General features: G+C 35.0%; 2 protein-coding genes across 2 annotated transcripts in view; one reads left to right on the top strand and one right to left on the bottom strand.

Annotated features, from left to right (window-relative positions):
* The first annotated feature begins 494 nt into the window (after positions 1 to 494).
* LOC150098697 (heme-binding protein 1-like) lies at positions 495 to 22,502 on the top strand. Its single transcript, XM_090405735.1, has 6 exons — positions 495 to 575; positions 9,799 to 9,867; positions 16,911 to 16,985; positions 18,459 to 18,588; positions 21,977 to 22,157; positions 22,280 to 22,502. Exons 2-6 carry the CDS (start codon positions 9,826 to 9,828, stop codon positions 22,500 to 22,502), a joined length of 651 nt encoding a protein of 216 aa, XP_090261861.1. The 5' UTR covers positions 495 to 575; positions 9,799 to 9,825.
* A 217-nt stretch (positions 22,503 to 22,719) lies between these two features.
* Positions 22,720 to 27,364, bottom strand: part of LOC150098696 (uncharacterized) — a 38,771-nt gene continuing 34,126 nt past the window's right edge. Inside the window, exon 5 of the mRNA XM_090405663.1 lies at positions 22,720 to 23,040. The gene's annotated coding sequence lies outside the window, so the exon portion shown is untranslated. The remainder of the gene's footprint in view (positions 23,041 to 27,364) is intronic.

The raw sequence follows: 27,364 nt of genomic DNA, 5'->3' as shown, positions 1-27,364 counted from the left end.
TACACAATTAAAAGTTTGTTTACTTTAGCGAAATGAAACAAGTATATATTTATTTTTCTATTTTATTTCGCTCTAATCTTGAGTAAATATGATGAGTCGGGCAATAAATATTATTATTATTCACTTTTAAACTCCGGATGTTAGATATGGAATATAGCTGTCGATTTCACAGCTACATTATATACTGAAAATACATTAACGTCTGTCCCATAAGGCCTGGCGTAAAATTATTTTATGCGATATTTATTACTTTCTAGATATTTTACAACGCTAAATAATCTTTGCGATTTTCAAGGATATTCTTTCGTTCTGAAAATAAAAAAAAATCGATCAATTCCTTGTAGTAAACTAGAATTCTTCGTATACTTCTTGTTATCCAATACTAAACTAATGTCGTAAATTCTCTATAAAGTAATAAATATCTCATAAAAATCCTATGATGTCTCAGAGTAATATCCAGAAATGTTTTCAAAATCCTGTAACAGGAGAGATGGATCACTGTGAAAATTGTACAGTATAGCAGAGTAGAGCGGTAAAGCCATCTCAGATACAAAGCATCTCGAACTGAGACCAAGGTATGCAAAGTTTGATTCATTTTCAAAGTATATGTTTTAATAAAGCTTTTCCTTTCAAATGATTGTCTTTGTAGCATCGGGTGTTTTTTCGGTAATTTCAAATAAATGTAGCCTTAAACTGTATTCCTTTTCTTAAACTATTTTTTAGTTTTTTTATTTTATTTTAATTATTATTTTGTTCTATCAAGAATCTGATTGACTCTTTGAAAAGGGTCACTTAGAGTACTCATGATGACACAAATTCAGAGCAAATTTATTTAGATTTATTTATTTATTCAAAACTTATGTTATTTAAGCAAAATCTGCTAACTTTTAGAAATTCTGTTGTACAAAATTCAAACCTGTTTCAGAATATCTTTAAAACCACTGCTCTAAGGAAATTAGAACCAAAAAAAAAAAAAAGGTAAATTGTTAATAACTAAAATATAATAATTATTGTATAAAAATTAGCATCAAACTTAGTTTAATATCAAGTGGGTCGATCTTCTAGACATTTTTTTCTTTTTATTTTATAAAATTAAGTGTTGTTTGATTTTCATCTTGCAGTTATTTTTGTTTTTTGCATATATGTATATATATATTTCAAAAATCTTTCCTTTTATATCTAATTAATCCTATTTATGTGAGACCGGATATGACGAAACTGTATGAAGGCTTTTCTAGTGAGGGTGAGTTATCCGGTCTCACACGAAGTGTGTAGGGTTTTGCCTGCTGGAAACTCATTCATTATGCAGAACAATCTAGAATCACACATGCAATTAAAGAAACAATAAACTTTTTTATAGTCTAAATTGTTTCCTCCCAATTTTAGATCATGATCAAAAACACATCGCCCGGTTACTTGTTTTATACTAGAAAATCCGAGTTTCGGGGTCAGTATCGGCGATGCCCTTTGACTGGAAACACCTGAGTTTAAATGCCGTCTAAGAAGCCGCGAAGATCATTTATAAGTGGTTTTCATTTAAGGGTGAGTTAAACGGTCTTATACAGAGGTGGCGGATTTTTTTTACCCGAAAACTCGAAATTCTCACCATCGAAAACAGGCGTACCGGACTGAACACAGATTTTAACCAACATAACACAATGGTCTCATTGCCTTAACAATTTCTGTCGTAACCAAAAACTACAAGTTTTTGAGAGAGAAAATCCTGTGACCTCCACTTAGAAATTTATTTATTTATTTATCGTATGGCATGTACACATGGTTAAAAGACAATAAGATAAAATACATATGAATATAGATAAGATACACCTATATGATAATATTAATAAAAAATAAAACATCTACGTTCAGGCAAAATACAAACACGAAATTTATGACAAGCATCAGACAGAAGATTAATCATATTTTAACATTTAGGATTTTAATCCAGTTGATCGCCTCTGGGAATAGGTCAAAGATATCCTTAAAGTCACCTGGATATGCCATCAGCTCACATTCCTGTACTATATGGCGAATAGTTTGGGTCTCGGCTCCAAGGGACAGTGAGGATTTGGTATTTTACCCCACTTTGAAAGTAAGTCTCCACATACACTATCACCTGTACGATTCCTGTTAGCCGTTGTTCATATATTCCTGAGCAGGTCAAATCCAGATGGTTGGAAGATATTTATGTAATTACGAACTTCAGGTGATATTGCTTGGGACCACAGTACATCCCAACGACTCACCCTACTGTCATTCTGGCTAAGAAGATTACGATCGGTTTTTATGGCAGGTATTCTGGATTTTAGTCTATTAGATAAAGCATCTGCAATAAATTCATGTATTGGGAGGTTTGGGTTATTTAAAATTCTTTTATATTCACGAAGCAAGGCTTCCTGTCGTCGCAGTTCCGGAGGAGCAATATGGCTCAAAGTGGAGAGCCATTCTAAGGGTGTACTCCTAATGCAACCCGCTATTAAACGCAGAGTGGAGTTAAGTTGCGTATCTAGTTTATTGACATGGTAATTATTGAGCCAGACATGAGCACCATACTCTGCTGCACTGTAAACTAGACCCAGTGCACCGCAGTTGTGGCACTTGAGCCCCATATAGTACCACAAAGCTTCTGAACTATGTTATTTCTGGTGCAAACTTTAGCAGCGATATTAATCATGCTGTTTATATGACAGAGTTCTATCCAGAGTTATTCCCAGATATTTAGGTGTCGGATTAAACGAAATTAATGTTCCATCAGCATATATGGTTTTTGATTTACGAGTCTGTTATTGAGGTGAAAGCAAGAACATTCGGTTTTACCAGAATTTGGTGTTAATCTCCATTTTTTGTAGGACTGCCATAAAGCCAACACACCATTTGTCAATATTTCTTCAGTTCTTTTTATAGACTTCTGGCTGATCGCCAAAGCTAGATCATCTGCATAAGCAAACTTCCTGCTGGCTGTTTCAGGTATATCTGCGATGTAAAGGCTAAAAAGCAGTGTGAGCAGCGAGCCCCGAGGTAATTCATTCTTAAGCACTCTCTGTTTACCGATGCTTCCTCCGGTGACTACCCTGAAATATCGATCACATAGTAATTTGTTTAGGAGATGATCCAATATTTTACATGGGATGACCTTAAGAAATTTATATATGAGTTCCCCCCCTCCAAACAGTATCGTAAGCTGCTGCTAAGTCAATAAAGACTACAGTAGTCTTCAGACATCTTGGAAATCCTGCTTCAGTGTAGGTTGTTAAGCTGAGAACTTGATCTGTGCAGCTGCGATCTCTTCTGAACCCCGCTTGTTCTATTGGAACATGTCCCAAAATTTTCTCACTGATCCTATTCAATATTAGTCTCTCCAACAATTTGTAGCTTGCACTTAAAAGGGCTATGGGGCGATAGCTTTCAGTTCTCTCTCTCTGCTGGCTTACCTGGTTTTAACACAGCAATGATTTTTGTCTTTTTAAATTCTTTAGGAATGCAGCCACTTTCAAGTATATCGTTAAAGAACTTAGTCAGCCACAATCTTGTATAAGGTTCACAGTATATCAGGAATTCATTATGAATATTGTCAAATCCAGGATCCTTCCCCATTTTGATATTTTGAAACGCCGAGGATATTTCCTCACGGGAAAAAGGCAGAGAGAATTGTTGATTCTTTTGAGTTACAGACTTCATTAGTTCGTGTTTTACCTCTTTAGTATGTTCTTTATCTATCGGAGCTCTAAAAAACGAAACAATACGAGCAGCTATCTGATTTGGATCGAAAAAGGAGATTTCTTTGGTACAGAGGGGCTTGAACCCAGCTTGTTAAGTAGCGACCAAACTTTTCTAGTACAGTGTTTGAAATCTTTGTTTTCCGTTATTTGAATCCACTTTTCCCTACAAGCAGCGTTGAGACTATGGAACAGTTCTTCTCCTATCTCGGGATCCTTACTTTCAAGGAATTCTTGATACAGGGATTCGCTTTCATTGATCCATTCTGGCACGTATTTTTCTTCGGTGGTCTCTTAGGAATGTGTATTTTTTGCTACCGCTGTGACTACTCCAGTGAACCGTGTATACTTTTTTTGTGATTTGGGGGAATTCTTCTAAGGCATGCGTCTAGATCCGCAGTGAAGTTTGCCCAGTTAGCTTTTTTTGGAAACTCCATCTTGATATAGGAAATGATGTTATCACTGGAATTTAGGCTCCTAATTCCATAAAGATGGGACGGTGCTGGCTATTTGGAGAAACTCAAGAATACATCGGAAAGACTGTATGGTTTGTGATTCACTATCAGTTGAGACGAATGCCAAATCTGGGTTATATTCTTTATTCCTTGCCCTTGATTTAAAGGTGCCTTTTTCCTTGGCATGATTTTTGATGCCAAGGAAAAAGGCACCTTGATCATTCCGATCGTATTTCCAAGAAGCATGATGACTGTTGAAATCCCCAGAGTACACCGTTGGGTGGGAGTATGACTGCAGAACATCATTTGGCCAAACAGTTGCAGGTGGTTTATATATTCACAATCATAATGTCCGCTATTTTAACAGCGATCTTATGGATTTCGTCATCAGTAGAAGAAGATATGATTCTTCACGTTGTGAGTTTCCATGTGTAAATATGGTCAGGAGATTGCACAATTGAACACTTGGAAATTAAATAGCTAGATCATCTTCAGATGGCAAAAATCCTTATCAAGAATTTGAAATATATACACGAGTATGTGTATATATTTCAAAAATCTTTCCTTTTATATCTAATTAATTCTATTTCATATTTGATATTTAATATTCTTTTTAACGCTTTATAGAAATGCAAATTAATAGTTATTTTAATATTCTGGCTACGTATACATGTTTTTTATTTTTATTATTTTATTTTATTTTAGAAATTACTAGTTCTTCCATTTTTCAAGTTTTGTCGAATATTCAGCTAAATTACAGAAAATAACCGCGTATGAATTAGATATTTTATATCTTTTAATGATTTTTTTAGTATTTTAATCTAGAGATCTATCAAACTTTTAATATTATCCGCAAACAACTTAAGAGAACATTTTTCTGTTATTAATTTAAGTGAAGCAGCATCAATTAAACGATTATCCAAACAAGAATCGATTCTATCCTTCTATTAATAATTTCTAATATTTTTTCAATCTTTAGTTTACAGTTTATATCTATTATTTAATATTTTTATCACTTTAGTTTACTAATTAAGTAACCTAGTTTACATCCATTATTTCTAAACTTATTTCTATATTTATTTAATTTAAATTATATGTTTAGTTTAATCCTTTATCCAAGTGTAAGCAAACAAAGTTTGCGCCTGATATATAATCAGGACTGGGGCAACTCATGGTATAAGTTTCCATTACTTGCCTTAGTATCTCCCATAATGCAAAGCAGATCTCCTTGCAGACATGTATAATGCATAGCATTATACCGGTCTGGGTAGTGGAAGGGCCATTTCAGTGTGGGGATTACCACTCCAACAAACTCGTGAGATCTCTCGGATCAATAAAAATGAGCAACCCGCAGGATCAAAAAACGCACCGTTGTTCCCCTCAGTAACAGGTCACCCTGCCACTGAGAAGACTTCTCAGCGTTGACTCTAACCCGTGGGAGGCTCACCCAACCACCGAGCAGAACCCCTCATATTTCGTCTGGAGGTTAACAGCAACAGTCGTACCTCAGTTCACTTCATGGGCTACAGCATTGCCATTCATTACCCCTCCCCCCACGCACCAGGACCAGGGTGACAGCAACAGTCGAGCCTCAGTTAAAACTTCATGGGCTACAACATTGCCATTCATCACCTAAGCTTCCAACCGGCTTCGACCTTTATTGTTGAGGTCTCGTCAGTGGAAGTCAGACCTATAGGTGGTGATACCAAGGTGGAAGTAATGGAGAAGTCATATTTACCTATACGAGTTGTCAAAAGGTGTCACACCTTATTATTAAATTACTCTGGATTAAAGAAAGATGTTGGAAGTTTTTTCGCTTGGCTAGACTATAAATTATATATTTAGTTTAATCCTTTATCCAAGTATAAGCAAACAAAGTTTGCTCCTGAAGTATCTTCAGGACTTGATTTAGTTCTGTTTCTATTTTTGAAAACATTGGACAGACTTATGTTTTTTTTTTTTCATTTAAAGGAAAGAGTATGTTGCTTCTACGTTTTCTAAAAATAAACTCTAAAGTATATTTAGTTCTTTATGAACTATTTCAAATAATCAAAGAAATATTTAAAATTTCATGTAAAACAAAGTAAAGTCTAGTGATGCTTTATTTTATCTTGATAGTCTGGTTATAATATAATGCTGTTAATAATTTTTCTTACTTAGATGCTACAAACTTTGTAGGTGGAATATTAATTTTTACGAAGCTGCTGAGGGGTAGTTAGGGCACAAGATTTAATCATGTTTAATTTTTAATATTTCACTGTTTTATGCGCACTTAACCCATTTGTCCAGGTGCACTTTTAATTATCATTTTCTCCTCTTCTTGAATTTATTATTATTATTATTATTATTATTATTATTATTATTATTATTATTATTATTATTATTATTATTATTATTATTATTATTGTTGTTGTTGTTGTTGTTGTTGTTACGAGAGACCTCTAGGAGTAAGCGACTCATCGAGGAAGACCACATACTACACTCACCAGCTATTATACCTGTTCTTGAATTCATTCAGGCTACACACACACACACACACACACACACGCACGCACACACACACACACACACACACACACACACACACACACACACACACACACACACACACACACACACACACACACACACACACACACACACATCCAATGATAATCCATTGCAATCACACGCACACCACCCTATGATAGAGAAAAATCTAGCCCTCAACCCCTTCTTGACAGCATTCATTCTCAACTTCAATGGATGTCCTCTCGTCCTTTCCCCACCCTCCATAAAAAGAAAAACTCCATCAACTGAAATCCCTTATGATCCTTTCAGAAGTTTGTAAGTCTCAATCATATCACCCCCCCCCCTCTTTCTCCTGTTTGCTGGTGTCTGCAGTCTACAAATTCTCAATCTGTTTTCATAATCAGTATTCTACAATCCTGATATCATTTGAACTGCTTCCTTTATCCTCTCTCTCTCTCTCTCTCTCTCTCTCTCTCTCTCTCTCTCTCTCTCTCTCTCTCTCTCTCTCCATTGTATCAGAATCACCACTGGAACCAAGAGACTAGACCCGCTCATAATAGCCCAAGTGAGGTCTTATCCACGCCTTGTAAAGAGACAAATTGACTTCCTTATCTTTACGTGTCAAAGTTCTTTTCAGCATTGCAATTATTCTCTGAGTTCAATCTTTGCTATATGACTCTTGAACTTCAACTTCCTGTTTATTTTCTTCGAGCATAATTCCACCAATATAATATGATATTGGATATCTCATTACGGTAAAATGCATGGATTTACATTTACATCTACTAACATTGAACTGATAACCATTTTCCATTTTCAAATGGCGACAATTATACTTTTTCATTCTGTAACTGTGCTTAATTGCATTCCTGATTACCCTGCCTATCTTTGCATCATCAGCAAATAGCTGTATGTTCTCTGTAAAATCCTTCCCAATGTCATCGTTGTAAACACTGAATAACAATGGACCAAGGATTGATTCTTATAGTATACCACTGGTTGCCTTAAATCTTGCATACTCACATCTCCACCACCCGACTCCATACACTACTTTTTGATAACTGATTTTGATAATCTAAATAAACTTATTAAGTTTATTTAGATTTTGTGACATGACAATGTTTTTATTGAGTATTGAGCTAACGAAAATATTAAAAAATAATTAAGATAAAGACGATTTGACTTGAAGATAATGATTGCATGCTGTATCGTTATAATCTTGTTCAAATCTTTTAAGTTTTTTTTTTTTAATTCGTTTTTGTTATTGTTGTTTTAGCTTTACAGATGGGGAATACAAATTCGTCCGATTTATTTTGAATTTTATCCATTTTTTGTGGATGAATGGATGATCGTGCAAAGCATAAAATAAATAGATATGATTAATAATTTTGTAATTAGCTAACAAGCTAATAAGATTTTCGAAGTATCAAAAATTATATCGATGTTATTTGTCTTTGGATATGCGTTATTGTTGTTTTTGTGTTGTTTACCAATACACGCACATGAGTCACAAAAAAAAAAAAAAAAAACTGTCAGTCGAGCTTTTAGGGAACCTGTTTCTTCTTGTTGAAGAACTTTACCTTGACAGTGATTTCCAGTTGATTTTCTCGTCACCTTTTTTGTTTACTAAGTTCTTAGAAGTTGATAGAACTGCTAGACGACAACAGCCTGTGGCATAAGAATTCTTACAATATGACTTTTTCGTCTTGAGTTCAACAACCTGTTGTCAACCTGCACGTCTTAAAACTCCGTAACGTAACTCGTTTTGCATTGAAATCACGTCCGCTAATTACAGCTGATCTAGGAAGAGGCAGTTTAGAGGTTGAACATGGTCCCTGTTCCCCCCCCCCCCGTCGCCACCGTCCCCCTGTCCCCCATCTATTTCTTCTCCAGCTAAGTTTTGCTCGCATGCTTCGCTTTCACTAACCTCCATTTATATAAAGAGAACCACTCGCTCGAAATAGGCATGTATGTAGTCCCCCCCCTTCCTAAGGAATGGGGGAAATAATCTAAGATGTGACCCCCGTAAAGATGTCTTCCCGTATATATAAACCGGGAGTTCCGGAAGAATAACCGTCACTCTCATCATCGCTCTTGAACAGGTAGGTTGTTAATTTATGATAAACCACTTCTCTTTGTCAACTACTATACGAAAATTTAAAATGAAATAATAATAGAAATACAAATATCGAAATATTTGGAATTATGCAAATAATTGCATAATTCCAAATATCGAACCTAGGTTTGTTATATTTTTAATAATTTCTAGTAAATTACCAACGTTAATTGCCTTTTTTATCAAATGAGGAAAAAAAGTTCACAACTAAGTCATAATGATCAATAGATTTTTATTTATTTATTTTTTTTTTTGCGTTTTAAATCTTTATAGTAATAATATCACAGACATGATAACTATCGGCAGATTTAAGTTCTTTTCTTAAAATAATTTATAGCATATTGAAAAACGACACAAATATATTGTCCACAATATTTTTATTCGGAATTCAATCAACTGAAGTTAATACGTATTTTAAAACTACTATTTTCTACATCGGCAAATTTCATAGGAACTATAAAAAATTTTGTGTATTTCATGATCTTTCGTTTTTATAAATTATGATTTAAAATACAAAATTAATAGTTATTTGTAATTTAGATTTTAAGATTTTAGTATAATTTTTTTAATATTCATAATTTCTTAATCTCTATAAATCACACCACATATTCTTTTTCATAGATAATATATATTAAAATGCAAGAAGAGCGAGAATTTAATTTATATGCTAAATTATCATTCTTAATAATTGCAAAGTGGAGAAGGCTGGTCTCTGCCAGCGCTACTTAGAGATTTCAGAATCCTCCATGGGATAGACTTTAGCTTAAAAGTAAGGAAAAGGCTTCATTTGTCTTAGTAAGCCCAATGTTGATAGCACGTCATTATCAAGAGAACTTTAATTGGAGGTTTAAGCAGCGAAATTATTTCAACGAATATCTAATTATGTTATTTTTATTTTATACTTTACTCATTGTTCAAATATTTATTTTTCAACCCTCAAAAAAAAAAAAAAAAAAAAAAAAAAAAACGACCATTATTAATATTTATTTTACCTTTTTAGCGTCTATTGTATCAGGAATTTTACAAGATGGGGATGCTTAAGATAATCGTAGTAGTTCTTTGTGTTCATGTAAGTATATCAGTTTATGCTATCGATTTTTAATTAAAGATCAATGCAAATTTATCGGTTATTATTTTTGGTGATCATAATCTACTTTTCAGTGGTATTTAATATATCTTAGCATGCACTATGCCAGCTTAGGTTACTTTCGTAGACCTGATTTTTTTTCTTTATTTCTTTCAGTGATCTGTTAAGTTTTCGGATTCATGACGTAGCTCCAATTTTCTGTCTCATTAAATATCTGAGTTTATACGGGAATTTCTTGGTGTTTGTTGGTACCATTTTGAATTGTGAACGAAAGCTATTATGGAGGTAATACTGTATTATGTCTGTTATTGTAAAACAGATAAACTGGTCAGAAAAACAAGTTCATCTGTTTTATCAAAATGTTTCACGTCCAGTACGAGGTGGCCTAATTCGTCTTCAGATGACTCTAGAAGAATTCGTTTCGTCCCTTACTAGACAATTTCGAACCCCCAAGGTTTTCCATCCAACGGGCATCGTCGATATTGACTAAATAATGGGAATTGTCGATTTTAAAATCGTCATCAAATGGTCGATCCCTTTGGCATTCGTTTCAAGAATATTCGAATCAATTGGCATCCATCATAACCTACTGACAAGAGTTATTTCCCAAGATGATTTTTGGTTGAAAAGACCCTGGTTTGAATCCGGTCTAGTATGGGAAGAAATATCAAGGTTTTTTCAAATGAAGGTGTTTTCATCTTGTAACCACGAAAAACACAAGCAATATACACAGTGGAATATATATTTAGATCTAAGACCAAACCACCTTGTTCTAAAATTATAGTTACGAAAGTCAATCTAGGCAGATCATGGTCCTTAAGGGCCTGTAAATATGGTGGATTATTATTATGTTAGTATATGACATCTCACAGTGATCTCTCTAGTAATTTAGTTGAAATACACGTGAGTGAATCACAATAAACACAGTACATTGGAACCAATTCAAATTTGATCGCCCTTTCACGAAATCCTGTGAAATATTACAGTAATAATAACAACAACAACAACAATCAACTGAGGCCTTTTATTCAATCATAGTGAGTAGGTGAGGTCTTTTAACCTCACCTATCTTTTGGTGACTGAATGGGGCAGTTCAGTCTCGGCCGGTAACCAATCAGAGATAGCTGGCCCATGACTATCACTAATTATATGCAGCAACCAATGAAGAGACGGGCAAACAAGTGCTGCCATCTCTTGGTACTTAACAGGATATGTTACTGTCTGTAATAACGTGGGTTATACTGTCGATTTTCTTGAGTTTAAGGGACGAAAAACCCCAGTTTCAGGGAAAGAAAACCCGCTTGCCTGTGGTAGAGATCGACTAACTCGAGAACCGGTCGAAGAAAGGCTTAGAAAAAGTTCCTCCAGTCGGTGACTAGACTACAACTGAAGTCTATCTTCGGATGCAAGCCCCACTTCCACTGAGCTACACAGGCAATATTACAGTAGCGTCCTAATATTTAAATCCTTACAGCTAAAATTAGGACGATGATGTAATGTTTCGGTTATGCTATAAAAATTTGCCATTATCTTTGAAATGTTACAAATATTACAAATGTTACAGATATTTTAATACATGTTTAGGTAATGATTTATTGGCTCTGTTTGGGCTCTAACAGAGCCAATAAATCTCTCTCTCTCTCTCTCTCTCTCTCTCTCTCTCTCTCTCTCTCTCTCTCTCTCTCTTTGTGTGTCTGTGTCATACAAAATCAATCTCATACAATCATGTAACAGTTACATGCGTCCGCTTTCTTTTCTAACGAATGAAAATGATTAACCTTTGGTCATGAAACATTCTTTAGGGCAATGAATCTATTTTAGTTTAAAAATACACTCATTTCTCTAACCGTCCAGAATTTCCCAATTTAGAGTGAAATACGGTGAAAGATCAGCATACATGGTACAGGAGTTGTGTACCATATTGATCTTTGCCATTGCTGATCGATATCGGGAAGAGACGTGATGTGACTAGTACGGTACCTGTTGAATGGTGGGTAAACAGGAAACCATCTTTTTATTCGGCTGCTCACGGTATGCTGTAGTTAATGGGTTCCAAGAGCAGAACGATCCTGAGCTGAATAACAGTCGCAGAGCCAATAAGTGAGTTCTCATGCCTTGTCGATATTCGTGTTGGACTTACTTTGCACTCTCGTGTTCAAGTCCATGGTTCCATAGAAATTCATCAAAAACAATTAATCGAAAGACAGTTTAACGGAATGGCAATTCATTGAACATTTTTTCAGTGATGTGTTCATTCGATGATTTGTAGTTGCGATGAATCGTGATTTTTCGATGAATTGTTGGTTTTCGACGGATTGCCTTACGATAAATTGTATTTTCGATTAATTGCTGATCAATGAATTGCTTTTGGAGGAATTACCTTGAGATTAATTTGGTTCTTCTATTAACGATGTTGTTCGATGAATTGGTTTGGATTAATTGTTTATTCGATTATTTATTGCTCGATAAATTGTTTTCGGTGAATTTTCTGCATACCACGTCCATAGGCTAGCATACGACTGGTCGATTTTTGGTGATATTTTTTAGACAACGTGCCTTTGAAGTTAGTACCCGGTATCCATGCTTACACGTAATCATCAGTGACGTCTAGTGATGTCATTGGACCATTGAAGAATGGAAAAAGTATTTAATTTTCGAACTTAATTGAACAATTAAGTAATTATGACTAAGAGAATAATTGAACACAGCAAGAAAAGAAAGATGGGATATTTTCTCCGACATCTTATTAATTCTCCTAAACGATTGGAGGATATCAGTTAGCATTTGTTTTCTATACATATATAATCCAAATTGCGTGCAGTGGCGCGTTGCTGCCTCAACTTAAATTAGATTAAATTGAAATAAATTAAATTAAAATTAAATTACAGTAAAGTTATTTTTACGCAAGTTTGTATGAGAATTTCGCATACTTTAGGGATGGCAAGAACATCATTGCAGTTTAGATTTGGTCTGTGGAGTAGGGCTTCAGCACTTTCTTTATATAAACGTTCAAATTATGTGAAGATCTGTGTAGAAGTTTTTTCTTTTTCCAATGGATCTTGTGGTTTTGGTTTTAAACTACGTGTTGAGCGAGGCCTGATTTATGCGATTTGATGAAGCGGATAAGGTCTTGATGTTCCGAAATGCGTTAAAAAACGGATCTGCCTGTCTGTCGATAATAAGAGAGTTTACAGGAACATGGAACCTCGTATACACCAAGTAGTAGCATAGGTGAAAGTTTGTCTTTGGGCGAAGGTAACAGGTTGTGGATCTGGTTGATGGGTTTGTAGGTGGCAGTAAGTTTGTATTTCTTCATAATTTTCGAGAGCCGTTCGGAGATTCCTTTGATATGAGGTATGGGAATCCTATGGGCTTGTACTTGTCTAGGTTGATGTGTAGAGAAGTTGCTCATGATTTTTTGAGTTGGTTTGAGATTGTATCCATTCAGAGTGGCTGTGTTTGTGATTATTTTCAATTCTTGTTTTAGAGAATCCTCGGAGGAGCAAAATCTGTGTGCTCTGGTTACCAATGATTTAATGATGCCAAATTTTTCAGAGGGATGGTGAGCAGAAGAAAGGGGAATGTAACGATCTGAAAATGTCGGTTTGCGATAGAGAGATGTGGAGATGGAACCGTCTTCTTTTCTTTGGATGTGTAAATCCAGAAAGGAGATGCTCTGTGGGTGGGGATTCTTTTTCTAATGTAAATTTGATGCGTGGATAAAGAAGGTTGACTTTTTCTAAAAACTGAAGTAGTTCTTGTTCGAAATGACTCCAGGCTGCGAAGATATCTGGCTTCGACATATCGAAGCCAGAGATTTGGTTTGGTTTAAACGCAAGAATCTTTTCTTCAAGATGTTCTAAAAGGTCTAGGTCTGCCAAGTTGGATGACAAGGGGGACCTCATTGCTGTTCCCTCCTCTTGCTTGTAGATTGTAGATTTTTCCTATCCATGCGAAGTAACCGGAAGTGATAACAAATTTGAAAAGTTCAACAATATCCGACGGAAATTTTTGATTTAACAGGTCTATAATTTCTTTATGGGGGATATTGGTGAATAGAGAAACGATGTCGGAGCTAATTAGCATGTCAGTTTTCAGCAGATGAAAGCCTTTTATTTTGGCATGAAATTCTGTGGAATTTTTATTGAAGAAGTTGAATGGCCTATGTGGGGACGGAGAAGGTTGGATGAGAATTTTGAAAACTTGTAAGTCGGGCTGCTAATTGAATCAACGATAGGTCTGAGTGGGACGTTGTTCTTGTGAAGCTTGGGTAAACCATATATTCTCGGAGGTCTAGCATGATATGTCTTGCGTTTTTTTGAAGTTTCTTGATCTAAAGACTTTGTTTTATCGAGTAACTTGTTCAGTTTCTTCAGCTGTCTTTTTGTGGGATCACAGTCATGTTTTGCATACGTATTTCGGTCTCGGAGTAATAGATTCATTTTTCGGTCATATGAAATAGTATAAAGAACCACTGTCGTATTTCCTTTGTCAGCTCTAGTGATGATTATATTTTTATTATGTTTTAAGGAGGTATGAGCCTTCATTTCTGAAGGTGGAATGTTCAAGACTGAAGGGGCGGCATCGAAAATTATTTTTGCTATTTCAAAACGAAGTTTTTGTCTTCAATACTGGGAGGGTGGCTGATGTTTCTTTCAATGTTGTGTATGAAATCTTGATATGGGAGGCGTTTAGGTGGAAAGGGAAACTTATGGCCCCTTGCTAGAACATTTAATTCATCTTCTGTTAGTGGGCGGTTAGATAAGTTAACCACACCCATTTTTCTGTCGGTAATTTATTGATATTTTTCTTAGATCGATTTAACAGGTTAAGGTATTTTTTCTGAAGGTTAATATTGCTTTTATCGAAAGCTTTGATCCCCGAGTTTTTTGAGACACTAATAATCACTTGTACCACCTCTTGATTTAGCGTGTTTGACAAATCTCTTCTAGTTCTATAATGTTTAAATTATTTATTACCAATTTATGTTTGGAATCTCGTAGCTGATTCAGCATTAGTGAATGCCTTGTTTTTTGATAGATTTTATGGGCACTTGGTGATTTAATCACTTCCTTTAGCTTGGCGAACGTTGGAATAAGTTTATCGCGTCTGCACTTTTTTAAAAAAGAGATACGAGCAAAAACTTCGTTTTGAAATAGCAAAAATAATTTTCGACCAAACCTAAATCCCCACCCACAGATGCCCTGTGGGTGGGGATTTACAATCCCCACCCACAGGGCATCTGTGGGTGGGGATTGTAAATCCTTTCTGGATTTACACATCCAAAGAAAAGAAGACGGTTCCATCTCCACATCTCTCTATCGCTAGCCGACATTTTCAGGTCGCTACATTCACCTTTCTTCTGCTCACCATCCCTCTGAAAAATTTGGCATCATTAAATCATTGGTAACCAGAGCACACAGATTTTGCTCCTCCGAGGATTCTCTAAAACAAAAATTGAAAATAATCACAAACACAGCCACTCTGAATGGATACAATCTCAAACCAACTCAAAAAATCATGAGCAACTTCTCTACACATCAACCTAGACAAGAGCAAGCCAATGGGATTCCCATTACTTATATCAAAGGAATCTCCGAACGGCTCTCGAAAATTATGAAGAAATACAAACTTACTGCCACCTACAAACCCATCAACCAGATCCACAACCTGTTACCTTTGCCCAAAGACACTTTCACCTATGCTACTACCTGGTGTTTACGCGGCCCCATGCTTCTGTAAACTCTCTTATTATGGACAGACAGGCAGATCCGTTTTTTAACGCATTTCGGAACATCAAGACCATATCCGCTTCATCAAACCGCATAAATCAGGCCTCGCTCAACACATAGTTGAAAACCAAAACCACAAGATCCATTGGAATAAGAAAAAACTAAAACTCCTACACAGATCTTCACATAATTTGAACGTTTATATAAAGAAAGTGCTGAAGCCCTACTCCACAGACCAAATCTAAACCGCAATGATGTTCTTGCCATCCCTAAAGTATGGGAAATTCTCATACAAATTTGCGTAAAAATACTGTAATTTAATTTAATTTATTTCAATTTAATCTAATTTAAGTTGAGGCCGCAACGCGCCACTGCACGCAATTTGGATTCCATCGTACTTACGCACCCTATCCTATGTGTCATCCCTAGTATTCTTCTACTGTACTGATGATGTACTAAGATACCTAGGACGAAATATTTACGTAATAAAAAAACCTACTACTGTGGTTCACGTGGGTTAATTTTAGTCATGAATTCTCCACAGGTTTCTCTATATAATCAACCTATTTCGGAAGTGAAAAATCGGAGAAAAATCATATTGGACAAGAGAAGCCTAACTGTGGCTTTAGTAGCTTACTCGAGAGAACTACATGACTCTGGAAAACATTTAACGTGAAGCGAATCTGAGAAGCTCTCCATCCTGTCAAAGTTCGTCATATAATAGGAAATCAGGAGATATGAGGATAACAAATGATTAAAGGATTCCATATAAGTGCTGGGAGTCCCACCAGTGAAGACATTTCTCGCTAAAAAAAAAAAAAGAAAATAAAGTTCAGAATAAGAGTAAATAAGATATCATTTACTACTATTGTTAGTAGTAGTATTATCAGCTAACGCCCTTTATATTCCCGTACGGAGAGTAGGTGAGGCCGTTTTAGCCCTATCTAATGTTTGGAGACTGAGTGGACAGTTCAATCTCCACTGGTAGCCAATCAGAGATAGCTCGCTCAAGGCTATCACTAATTAAGCGGCACGCAGTGAAGTGACACGGCTCAACAAGTGCCGCCAACTCGTGGTCCCTAACCCTAACACAATATATTTAATATCTGAAATAATGTGGGTTCTACGGTCGATTTTCTTGAGCTTATGGGACGAAAAACCCGAGTTTTATTATTATTATTATTATGTCGTTGTGGTTGTTGTGAACAAAAATATTTATATTTACATAAGCTATCCCCGTATTAGAATTGAAAAAGAAAAAAAGATTATTGACTGTACTTATTTCTTTACTAGGTCGGAATTTCTTTCTCTGCATGTATCAGAAGAGGAGTGGAATGTTTAGACTACCAAGTAATATCCACTAATGAAGTAAGTATCGAACGTCATCATTTCCTGGAAATGTATCCTCCAACACAATTAGGATTTTATTACTAGTTTCAAATTCATAATTTTATTTCCAACCGATGTTGTAATCTTATAATGCAATTCGATATCAATCACTCTGTATCTTGATGTAGATCATTTTCCAGCGATCTCCAATAAACACTTCTTTTGTTACTGCAACAGTTTATTTAAATTAGTCTTGGCTTCCTTAAGGCTGATGGCAAAAGCTTTTAACAATAAAGTTTGAGCAGTCTTTAGTGTAGGTAATGATTTAGTGATAAGGATAGAAGGCATTACAATCAGATCAAAGAATAAATGAATACAAAAATTTAAATTAGATAGAGAAATTAAACAAACGCCATAACTGAGGAGAAATTTTTAAAAAAATAATTTTTTCTTAAATATAAAAAAAAAAAAAAAAATCAGCTAACGCCTTTTTATTCCCGTATATACGGGAGTAGGCGAGGCCATTTAGCCCTATCTAACTTTTGGAGACTGAGTGGGCAGTTCAATCTCCACTGGTACCCAATCAGAGACAGATGGCCCAAGGCTATCACTAATTAAGCGGTACGCAGTGAAGAGAGACGGCTCAAATGTGCCGCCATCTCGTGGTCTCTAACCCTAACACAATATATTTAATGTCTGAAATAATGTGGGTTCTACGGTCGATTTTCTTGAGTTTACAGGACGAAAAACCCGAGTTTCCGGGAGGAAAAACCTGCTTGCCCGTGCCAGAGATCGACTAACTCGGGAACCGGTCGAAAAAAGGCTTAGAAAAATTTCCTCTAGTCGCCGACTAGACTCGAAACCAAGACTTCCTTCGTGCGGCCTAGGGCGGTGGTGTGCAAACTCCACATCCACTGAGCTACACAGGCTCTTTTCTTAAATATAATATAAGAATATTATATATCCTTCTTTACTAAATTATTTATCAAATAAGATGAAGACGGATAAGATTAAGTATTATTTCACTCTTTTTCTTAACAAATATTCATAAATATTTCAGTAAATAAATTAATTATTGTGCAATTTATTAATGAAATTTAATGCATACAAAAATGTATGCATTAAATTTCACGACGCCAAAAGAAATCTATATTATTTCTTTTGCACTGACTACAGTTATTTATTAGAATAATTGTAGATTACTAGTTTCTGCCTTCGCTTAATAATCCTTCTAATGATTATGTTATTTTTTATTATTCACCTTTAGTGGCTGATTTATAAATAGCACTTTGCACTTTTTTAAAATTAATATATTCATATTCAAGTAGGAAAAAGCAATAATGTTCTATTCGTTCGATAGATGGCACCACAATCTCACTTATATAGATATTTTATTATTTATTAATTTTATAGTGTCGCTTACATTTTTGTATTATACAGAGAGATAATAAACTAAATGTTTATTGTGTTTCCATACCAACTGTTATTTCCCGAACATGCACTGTTTTCTAGGACTATGAGGAGAGGCAATATCCTTCCACAATATGGGTTAGTGCTTCAATGGAGGGCCCATCATTGGCTGTGAGTATGAGGCGACTGTATCCAAAATTGTTCAGGTACATTCAGGGAGCTAATGTGCAAGGTATGGAAATAAATTTCGGATAATTGATATTGTGCCGTATTTTAGGATAATAGTGTTTATTAATATTTTTTCATGTGTTTAGGTTATACTGTACATTCATTTACAGAAAATGCATTCTGAGCTCTCCGTTCTAAATGAGTAAGTGGCGAAAGATACTAGATATGAATCTGCAAGCAACATGCCTCGTAATATTATATATGAATTTATTATATTCGGTATTGGTTTCTATCCACAGGGTGACGTTCTTTCTTACATTGTCCATCTATTGACAATTGTTCCGGAAAAGATTGGAAAAGATCAAACAGTGGCTCTTGCTGCCTCTCCCCACTTCCCGTTTTATTATTATTATTATTATTATAAACCTCCATGGAGTCAAAGACTCATCGCGGGAGGTCCCACTTATTTCTTAGAGGCGTTGATATGGTTTTCCTTAAAGGTCATAAAGTAAACTCCACTTTTATTCCGGTCTTCTGATTTTTTGCAATTGATAACCAGTTTTAACCCTAGTTTTTTTCTTTCTCTCTCGTAGTCCTAAATGAACTGTTGGATCACTCATGGCTAGTAGGTGATATTCTTTGTTGGCCTCCTCCAATCATCTCGGTCTCTTGTTCTTGATGTCAGTTGAGAAAGAGAGGAATTTGTCCATTTTTTGATGTTGCCAGTCCATTTTAATCGAGGTCGGCCCCTAACCCTTGGTCCCGGAACGATTCCTTCTAGGGCTTGCTTTGGAATGCCATTAGCCCTCTTCACATGTCCGAACCATTTCATCTGTCTTCTTCTGATGACTCAGAATATTTTCCTTTTTCTCCCGTCAATCGAATCATTCAGTTTTCGGACATTTTCATTGGTTTCGGGAGCGGTGTAGGGGATTCTCAAAAGTCTTCTGTAGGTTTTCATTTCAAAAGACAAGAGTCTCCTCTCATCTTCCCTCAATAAAGTCCAAGCCTCACAACCATACAAGAGAATAGAATTCACCAAGTTTAACCCTAGTTACCGACTACTTATCGTGGTTTGCTCATTTTCCTCAAATCATTTGTTTAATATGTTACTTAAACCCTCAAGGCTCTAATTAATCAACTTCTGTTGTCCTTCATGACGATTTTTTTTCCCTTGATTTTAAATCCCGTTTCACTTTCAGTTACCTGAATGAAATTGCACAGAGACGTATTCTGTCTATTAATCGCCTGAGTTCTTTCTCTCTCTATTTGTGAGCCGAGTTTCCGGGAAAAGACCGTACCACTTTATACGAGACCGGCTAAAACTCATTCATTTGAAAAGCCCTTTTAGAGTTTCCGCATGTTATAGACGTATGAACGAAGGCCCTTTTCAATTACTTTAATTTGGCAAACCTTGATAACGCGGAAAAACCATATGAAATAAAGGAATAAATAAATATAACAAAATAAACTTTTGGAACATATACGAACTATTCCTAATATGTTAATAACGCATTATCCAATGTGATAAAGCCAGCTTAACTAATTTTAATTCTAGTAACACTATGAATTTTAATTATTACAAATTTAAATCCAATTTTAAAAAAATTTATTCAGTTCAAAACTTTATAAAAAAATTCAAAATTTATAATATTTTGAACACGCATATTGTTATTAATATCAGTGCCTCCCTTAGACCCGGGTAAGAAGGCCAGCTATCCTGGGTCACGCGTTTTAGAAAGCCCTCATATCACACACACGTTATGAAATAAGAGGTTAAAAAAAATGAAAGATTCAGAAATGGAAAAATAACTTTTATGGAATACACACATAAATAAATAATAATGTTTGAATTTATTTATTTTATCACTCATCCAAACATCGTTGGCCATCACCAGAACACTCAGACAACATACGAAATTCAGCCATCTTGGATATTTTGCCTACTCCGCCCAACCACAGATTTAAACATATTTTTTGTCGTTATAAAGATATATTTTGTGAAGGTAAGATAATAGAACTCATTTAGCAGTTGGTTAGCTTCATTTACAAGTTTTAAATATTTAGACATATGATATGCGGGCCTCCATTTGAATTTTTAACCGGGACTCCGCAAATGTTAGGGAAAACATAATAGATTATACAATCTCTTATATGTGAGACTGTTAAAATTTAGTAATTATAATGTCATGCTTTTTTTTTTGGGGGGGGGGGGGATTAATAATGAAAAGTACTTATTACTTTGCGATCGAAATTCTTGTTTACCAATAATACTAACTTAATTAATGTTGTATAACTAAGGATTACAGATACTGTTTTTTTTATTTTAATTTTAAGAAAGTCTAGACTGTTATTTTCACTACAGAATATATATATATATATATATATATATTTTTTTTTTTTCCGAATGTTATTTATTAATACTGAAAAAACGTTACAACATCCAATTAGGTACGCCTAATATCTACGTCATTGACCTGATTTATTATCTACATCGAAATGCCACACAAAATAGGCTACTCGTATTAAGTCTCAACAATCATAAACTTTTCTAGATGGCGCTGCTGTCAACATGTTCTTGAATGATGCCATATTTCAAAAATAATAATAATATTATTATTATTATTAACGTTTGACCTCCATGGAGTCAGAGACTCATGGAATGACAACTTAAAGAATAGTGACGTGTTAGGTTTGAAAAGAAGTAAATGCTGTACAAAAAATAAAAAAATAAAAAAATAATATTTAAATTAAGGGGATATTAAATCCCACATTGTTTTAAAACCGAATAAGAAACTTAAAGATTGGAATCAGAGTTTCATGCCGAATATAGTAAACTATAAAAGTATCGGTGATTACTAGCGTGAGCTAATGCAAGTAGTCCTAGAGCGTAGTACAAACACGGGCAACTCGTTGCAAAGGTGGGTAAAGTTCTGATCGCTAATCTTGGTATTTTCCATGATGTAAAAACACATTTCCTAGGAAATGTATGCTGTTATTACATTATGGTGGGAGGTCACTACCCAGACCGGTTTCAGCCTTTTTTGAGGCTTCATCAGTGAGTAGCTAGACCAAATTAATACCAAAGGGTATAGCGAAAAGAACTTATATACTCTGCTATACGAGCTGTCAAACAGGTGCACCCATTAAGTTACTTAAATATAAAAGCCAATGGCTTCATTTCGACGATATGAAGCCTATTGGCTCTTTATATTTAAGTAATAATAAATAAATAAATAAATAAATAAATAAAAATTAAGATAAGTGCATATATAAATATTTCAAGATTTATCTTGGTGAAATTGTAATCTCTTTTGACATTCTTTTATTTCTGTTATTTTTTTTAAATAAAAATTAATACAGTGGCACAGAAAAAAAAAGACTTCAGGTTTTGTTATGGGGGTAGCTTTTTCTATTATCATATCATCTCCCATTTCAATGTTTATTTTCAGGAATGTTCATCAATTCTACAACTCCAGTTCGTACAGAAATTGTGACATGTCCAGATGGTAGTTGTCGTCCTGTTTACACCATGTCTTTGGTAATTCCACAGAACATGTACGACGATGTTCCTCAACCCACAGATGCAAGTTTGTCGTTGAAGAGGGAGCTATCCAAACGATACCTTGTCAGGTAAAGTTTTCCCGTAATCTATATTACAACAGGAAAAGAGAGCTTTGTCTTGATCACTTCCAAAGGGAGAAATGATTGATCTTTAACAATTACGTTTCTATTTATTTATTTATTTATTTTAGGAGTTTCAGTGGTATAGCGTCTGAACAAGATTGGATAGCGGAAGCTCAAAAGCTTTCCGAAATAGTGAAAAAGGATAAATCAGTCATAAAAGATCGTTACATGGTGTGTTGGTACGATCCTCCTCTGCAGTTCTTTAATCGCCTTAACGAAGTTTGGATAGAAAAGAAAACAAAAAAATATATGAATTCGGATAAAAAGAATGACGCCAACGACATCTGTTAATTAATAATTTTGTGTAGACAGTGTACTGTATTTAAATTTATGTTTCGTCTGCATTTTTAGTGTTTATTTTAATTCGTTTTGTTGGTTTCAAATTGTACATTACTAATTAGTTGTCAATTATGTCCAATAAAAAAAGTTGTCAATTATGTCCAATAAAAAAAGTTCAAATATTACGTTTTTTCGTTTTTCATTTATAAAAATTAAATTCAAACACAAGTTGCAGTTTTCATATTTATTTTAAAACCGAAGTGCTTACATGTTACAGAGACCTTCTTGGAATACGATAAATTATATATAAAATTCTGCAGACAAATAATAAAAGAAATACATTGAAAGATGATTCTGGTTTAAGTAAATGATTTAATTACTTAAATATAAAGAGCCAATAGACTTCTTAATTTAAATAATAAATGATTTAGTTTTCTTTCTTCTCAAAACCTGGGATGAATAAAGAATTCCTAGAGCAGCACTAATATATGTTGGAAAAAAAAAAACTATAATTTATAGATAGTCAGAGATTGCTCTCGGAGAGTGATACCTAAAGAGAAAAAGAAAAGTGGATTTTAATATTAAACATGGATGAAGAATCAGTACAATATATTCTTATTCAGCAAATAAGGCACGACTAAGAAATAAGAAACTTTAGGAAAATTCTTAAATACATATTGATTTCAAACCTTACGTTATTTTTTAGATATCGGCGAATGAATAAAAAACCACCATCGCTAAAAATGATAATTTTTTTTTTTTTAATCGTAAATAACGAATTTTTGTTTGCACCCACTAACAATCTTACAATGACCTTTTTGAAAAAACTATACATAATTCGATTTACATCTGTCGTGGGCTCCTTAAGTCCCTTATTGTTGGAAGTTTTTCCGCTTGTTTATACTGTGAATTAAAGATACCAAGAAATTATATACTTGGTTTAATCCTTTATCCAAGTGTAGCAAACAAAGTTTGCACCTGAAGTGATGTGAAGCATTAGCTTCTATATACGAGTTGCCCCTTTCCAGGAAATACTCCAAGCGAAAAGTTTGTTTGCCTACACTTGGATAAAATATTAAATTTGATATATAATTTCTTGGTATCTTTAATTTTTAGTGTAACTAAGTAAAAAATCTTCCAATAACTTTCGTTATTCCAGAGTATCTTAGTAATTAGTGGTAAGCCTTTTGGTTACTTGTATATGGAAATATGACTTCATTATTTCAACCAACCTTATTCTAATCTGTCGATGGAAGGAAAAAAAATGCAAAAGGGCGCTTGCGTATTAGTTCAGTGCGATAGTTTTGAATGATAAATATATATAAATATATATATATAAATATATATATATATATATATTTATATTTATATATATATATATATATATATATATATATATATATATATATATTTATATATATATTTATATTTATATATATATATATATATATATATATATATATATATATATATATATATATTTATATATAAATATATATATATATATATATATATATATATATATATATATATATATATATATATAAATATAAATATATATATATATATATATATATATATATATATATATATAATATAAATATATATATATATATATATATATATATATATATATATATATATATATATATATAAATATAAATATATATATATATATATATATATATATATATATATATATATATATATAAATATAAATATATATATAAATATAAATATATATATATATTCTTCATTTTCTGAGGTTTTTTAAAGTGAAATATTTGCTACCGATGCTGGTAGATCGATAGATCGATTTGATCTAAGGAATATCTACGGGATAGATATAGATAGATATAGATAGATATCTATCTATCTATATAGATAGATATAGATAGATAGATATAGATAGATATATATATAGAGTAACATTTTATTGCTGGTAGACACCTAAGAGTGTCTACGGGATTTGCTAGTGGACCCTCAAAAGTCCACAGGATTGTCTTTGCCTGCTCGGGGCACCTGAGGGATCTCTACTCTTTCTCCATCTATGTCTCAACACATTTTAAATTCTTGAAATGGCAAAACTTCTGAATGAGACCAAATTCGTAGAAGTTTACAGGGAATTCCTCAGACTGGGAAAGCTACTGAGTGATAATTGGCCGGGAAAAGTTAAACTGTATGACACGTTTCCCCCCGAATGTGTCTCAGACGCTGTCGCTGAAGATCATTTAGAGTCGATGCCTTCTACTCCTTCAGACTTTGTAGAAGTGCGTGCTCGCAAAGTTGTCGCTGAAGATCATTTAGAGTCGATGCCTTCTACTCCTTCAGACTTTGTAGAAGTGCGTGCTCGCAAAAAGCGAAGAACAACAGAAGAACCGCACAATGACAATACTGTAATGGAACAGGATTCTCAGGGTTCGGACGCCGCTACTTCTCCCAAAGAAAAGGTGCCTCCGGTCATCCTTAGAGAAAAACAAAAGTGGGCAGCTTTACGATCCACAATGTCCAATCTGCACATTGGCTTCATTAAGGCCAAAAACATGGACGAAGGCATAAAGATCCAGCCAGCAACAGTGACAGATTATAGAAGGTTGACGTAAGAACTGGACGACAGAGGCATCCAGTATCATACCTTTGCGCTCAGTTCGGAAAAAAATTTAAAAGTAGTCCTTCGTGGTGTCTGTGAAGACATTGACACAGAAGAAATCGCTGCTGACCTAAATTCTCAGGATCTGCCACCAGTCAAAGTGAGCAGAATGTATAAAGCAGACAAAACTCCCATGCCATTAGTCCTTGTTGAGATTCACAAAATATATAAGGATATCTACAACTTAAAAACAGTCTGTGGTCTCATCGTCACACCAGAACCACTCCGTAAAAGATCATCTTCTGGGCAGTGCCACAGGTGCCAAAAGTTTGGCCATGCCCAGAATCTATGCAGAGCAGAATATAGATGAATAAAATGTGGAGACAGCCACCCAACCAATACCTGCACAAAGCCAAGGACCACCTCGGCCAACTGCAGTGGCCCTCATCCGGCGAACTACAAAGGATGTACTCAACACCCAAAGAACAGACGGATGGAGGCAATCAGTCAGCCCTCCTCCTACAGTACAAGAACACCAGCGGCCCAGACATCAAAACCGGAGACTCAGCGGCCACAGTCGGAGACCTCCAACCAAAAGCAAACAAGAAGTTATGCCGATGTGACCCGTACAGTTAGGCCAATTCCAGAACAAAATCAACCAAGAGCACCTAAAAACCTAACAGCTATTATCACGGCCTTACTAGCAAACATGCTACAAAATTTTAGCCTATCAAACCCTACTGAAACCTCCACTAAAAGATTTCTTCGTGAAACACAGGTCATCCTCACAGCTCTCATAAATGAATAGTAACAAACTCATTCCAGCATCTCTTCAAATAGTTGCTTGGAACGCAAATGGCCTCAAAAACAAAATCCTGGAACTCCGTGCCTTCACATCTAGGTATCAGCCAGATGTTATTCTAATCAGTGAAACTCATCTAAGACCCTCAGACAATCCTACAATAAGGGGCTATCACCTATACAGAAATGACAGACTACTCTACAGAGGCGGTGGCACTGCCATCTTCATTAAAAACTACATTAAGCACCACTCTGTGAGCATTCCTTCAACCACTAACCTTGAGATCACAGGAGTGGAAGTAGTCACCAGCTCCACTGGCAAACTGAAAATCTACTCAGCTTACAACCCTCCCCAAAAATCTCTACTTCACTCTGATCTAAATGCCATCTTAGGCATCAGAGGACCCACCATTATTGCCGGGGATCTGAATTCCAAGCATCCTGTGTGGAATTGTTCAACCACAAACAAGAATGGTTGCATCCTTTTCAATTACTTAGGATCAAGCAACGCTGTTGTGGCAGGCCCCACCGAACCAACTCATCTCAGTACGTTCGGCACTGCTGACATCCTGGATATAGCTATCCTGCAGGATATTAAACTTCAGTACAGTATCATATCTATGGATGAACTATCATCCGATCACAATCCAATTCTACAACAGCTGGGAAATCAAGAATTCCTGTGTCCTCCTTCTCACTCCTACATTGTATGGGAAAGACTGTCAGCAGCACTCAAGGATTATATTGGACCTCTTCCTCACATACGCACAAAAGAAGAAGTAGAAACTGCAGTTACAAATCTCACACAACAAATTAATTCTGCTATAAAGGTAGCTTCCTCCTACAAATCTGCCCGCAAGCCAGATCGTTTGCCTGAAGACATCATGAACTTAATCAGAGACAAAAACAGAGCTCGAAAAGGATTCCGTAACACGTGTGCACCACAAGATAAAACAAATCTAAACAGACTAAATGGGGCAGTAAGAGATGCACTGAAAGCTCATAGAGACTATGTATGGGATGAAAAGTTATCCTCCATTTCACCTAGTGATCACTCCATCTGGGGACTACTGAAAAATACCAAAAACAAAGGCAGATCCCTTCCCCCAATATTAACTGATCAGGGCCTTGCTCACACAGATGTGGACAAAGCAGAGGTTATAGCGCACAGCTTGGAAGAGCAATGCAGGCCTTCGTATGGAAACCTTGACTTTGACCACATACATAAGATTCACAGCAAGGTCAGACACTCACTCAAACTTCCTATCACCAGCACTGACCATATTGCATCAACATCACCTGCTCAGATATATGACATTATTAAAAATTTAAAGAACAAAAAAGCTCCTGGACCAGACGGCATTACTAATCGTGTGATTAAACTTCTGCCCCGGAGGGCAGTAGTGTACCTGACCAGTATAATAAATGCAATTTTAAGATTTCACTATTTTCCTTCCACCTGGAAACTGGCTGACGTAATTCC

This window comes from Typopeltis vanoorti, chromosome 15 (genome assembly GCF_054136105.1).
Source record: "Typopeltis vanoorti isolate ZY-2024b chromosome 15, IOZ_Tvanoo_1.0, whole genome shotgun sequence".
NCBI lineage: Eukaryota > Metazoa > Arthropoda > Arachnida > Uropygi > Thelyphonidae > Typopeltis > Typopeltis vanoorti.
Note: the sequence above shows the minus strand (reverse complement) of the source record. Positions and strands in the feature narration are given on the sequence as shown.

Bases quoted from the DNA above. Each gene is read 5' to 3' on its own strand.
- LOC150098697 (XM_090405735.1), top strand. From the start codon at position 9,826: ATGGGGATGCTTAAGATAATCGTAGTAGTTCTTTGTGTTCAT. The intron at 18,589-21,976 runs GTATGGAAATAA...GTTTATTTTCAG, and splicing joins TCAGGGAGCTAATGTGCAAG to GAATGTTCATCAATTCTACA. The intron at 22,158-22,279 runs GTAAAGTTTTCC...TATTTATTTTAG, and splicing joins TCCAAACGATACCTTGTCAG to GAGTTTCAGTGGTATAGCGT.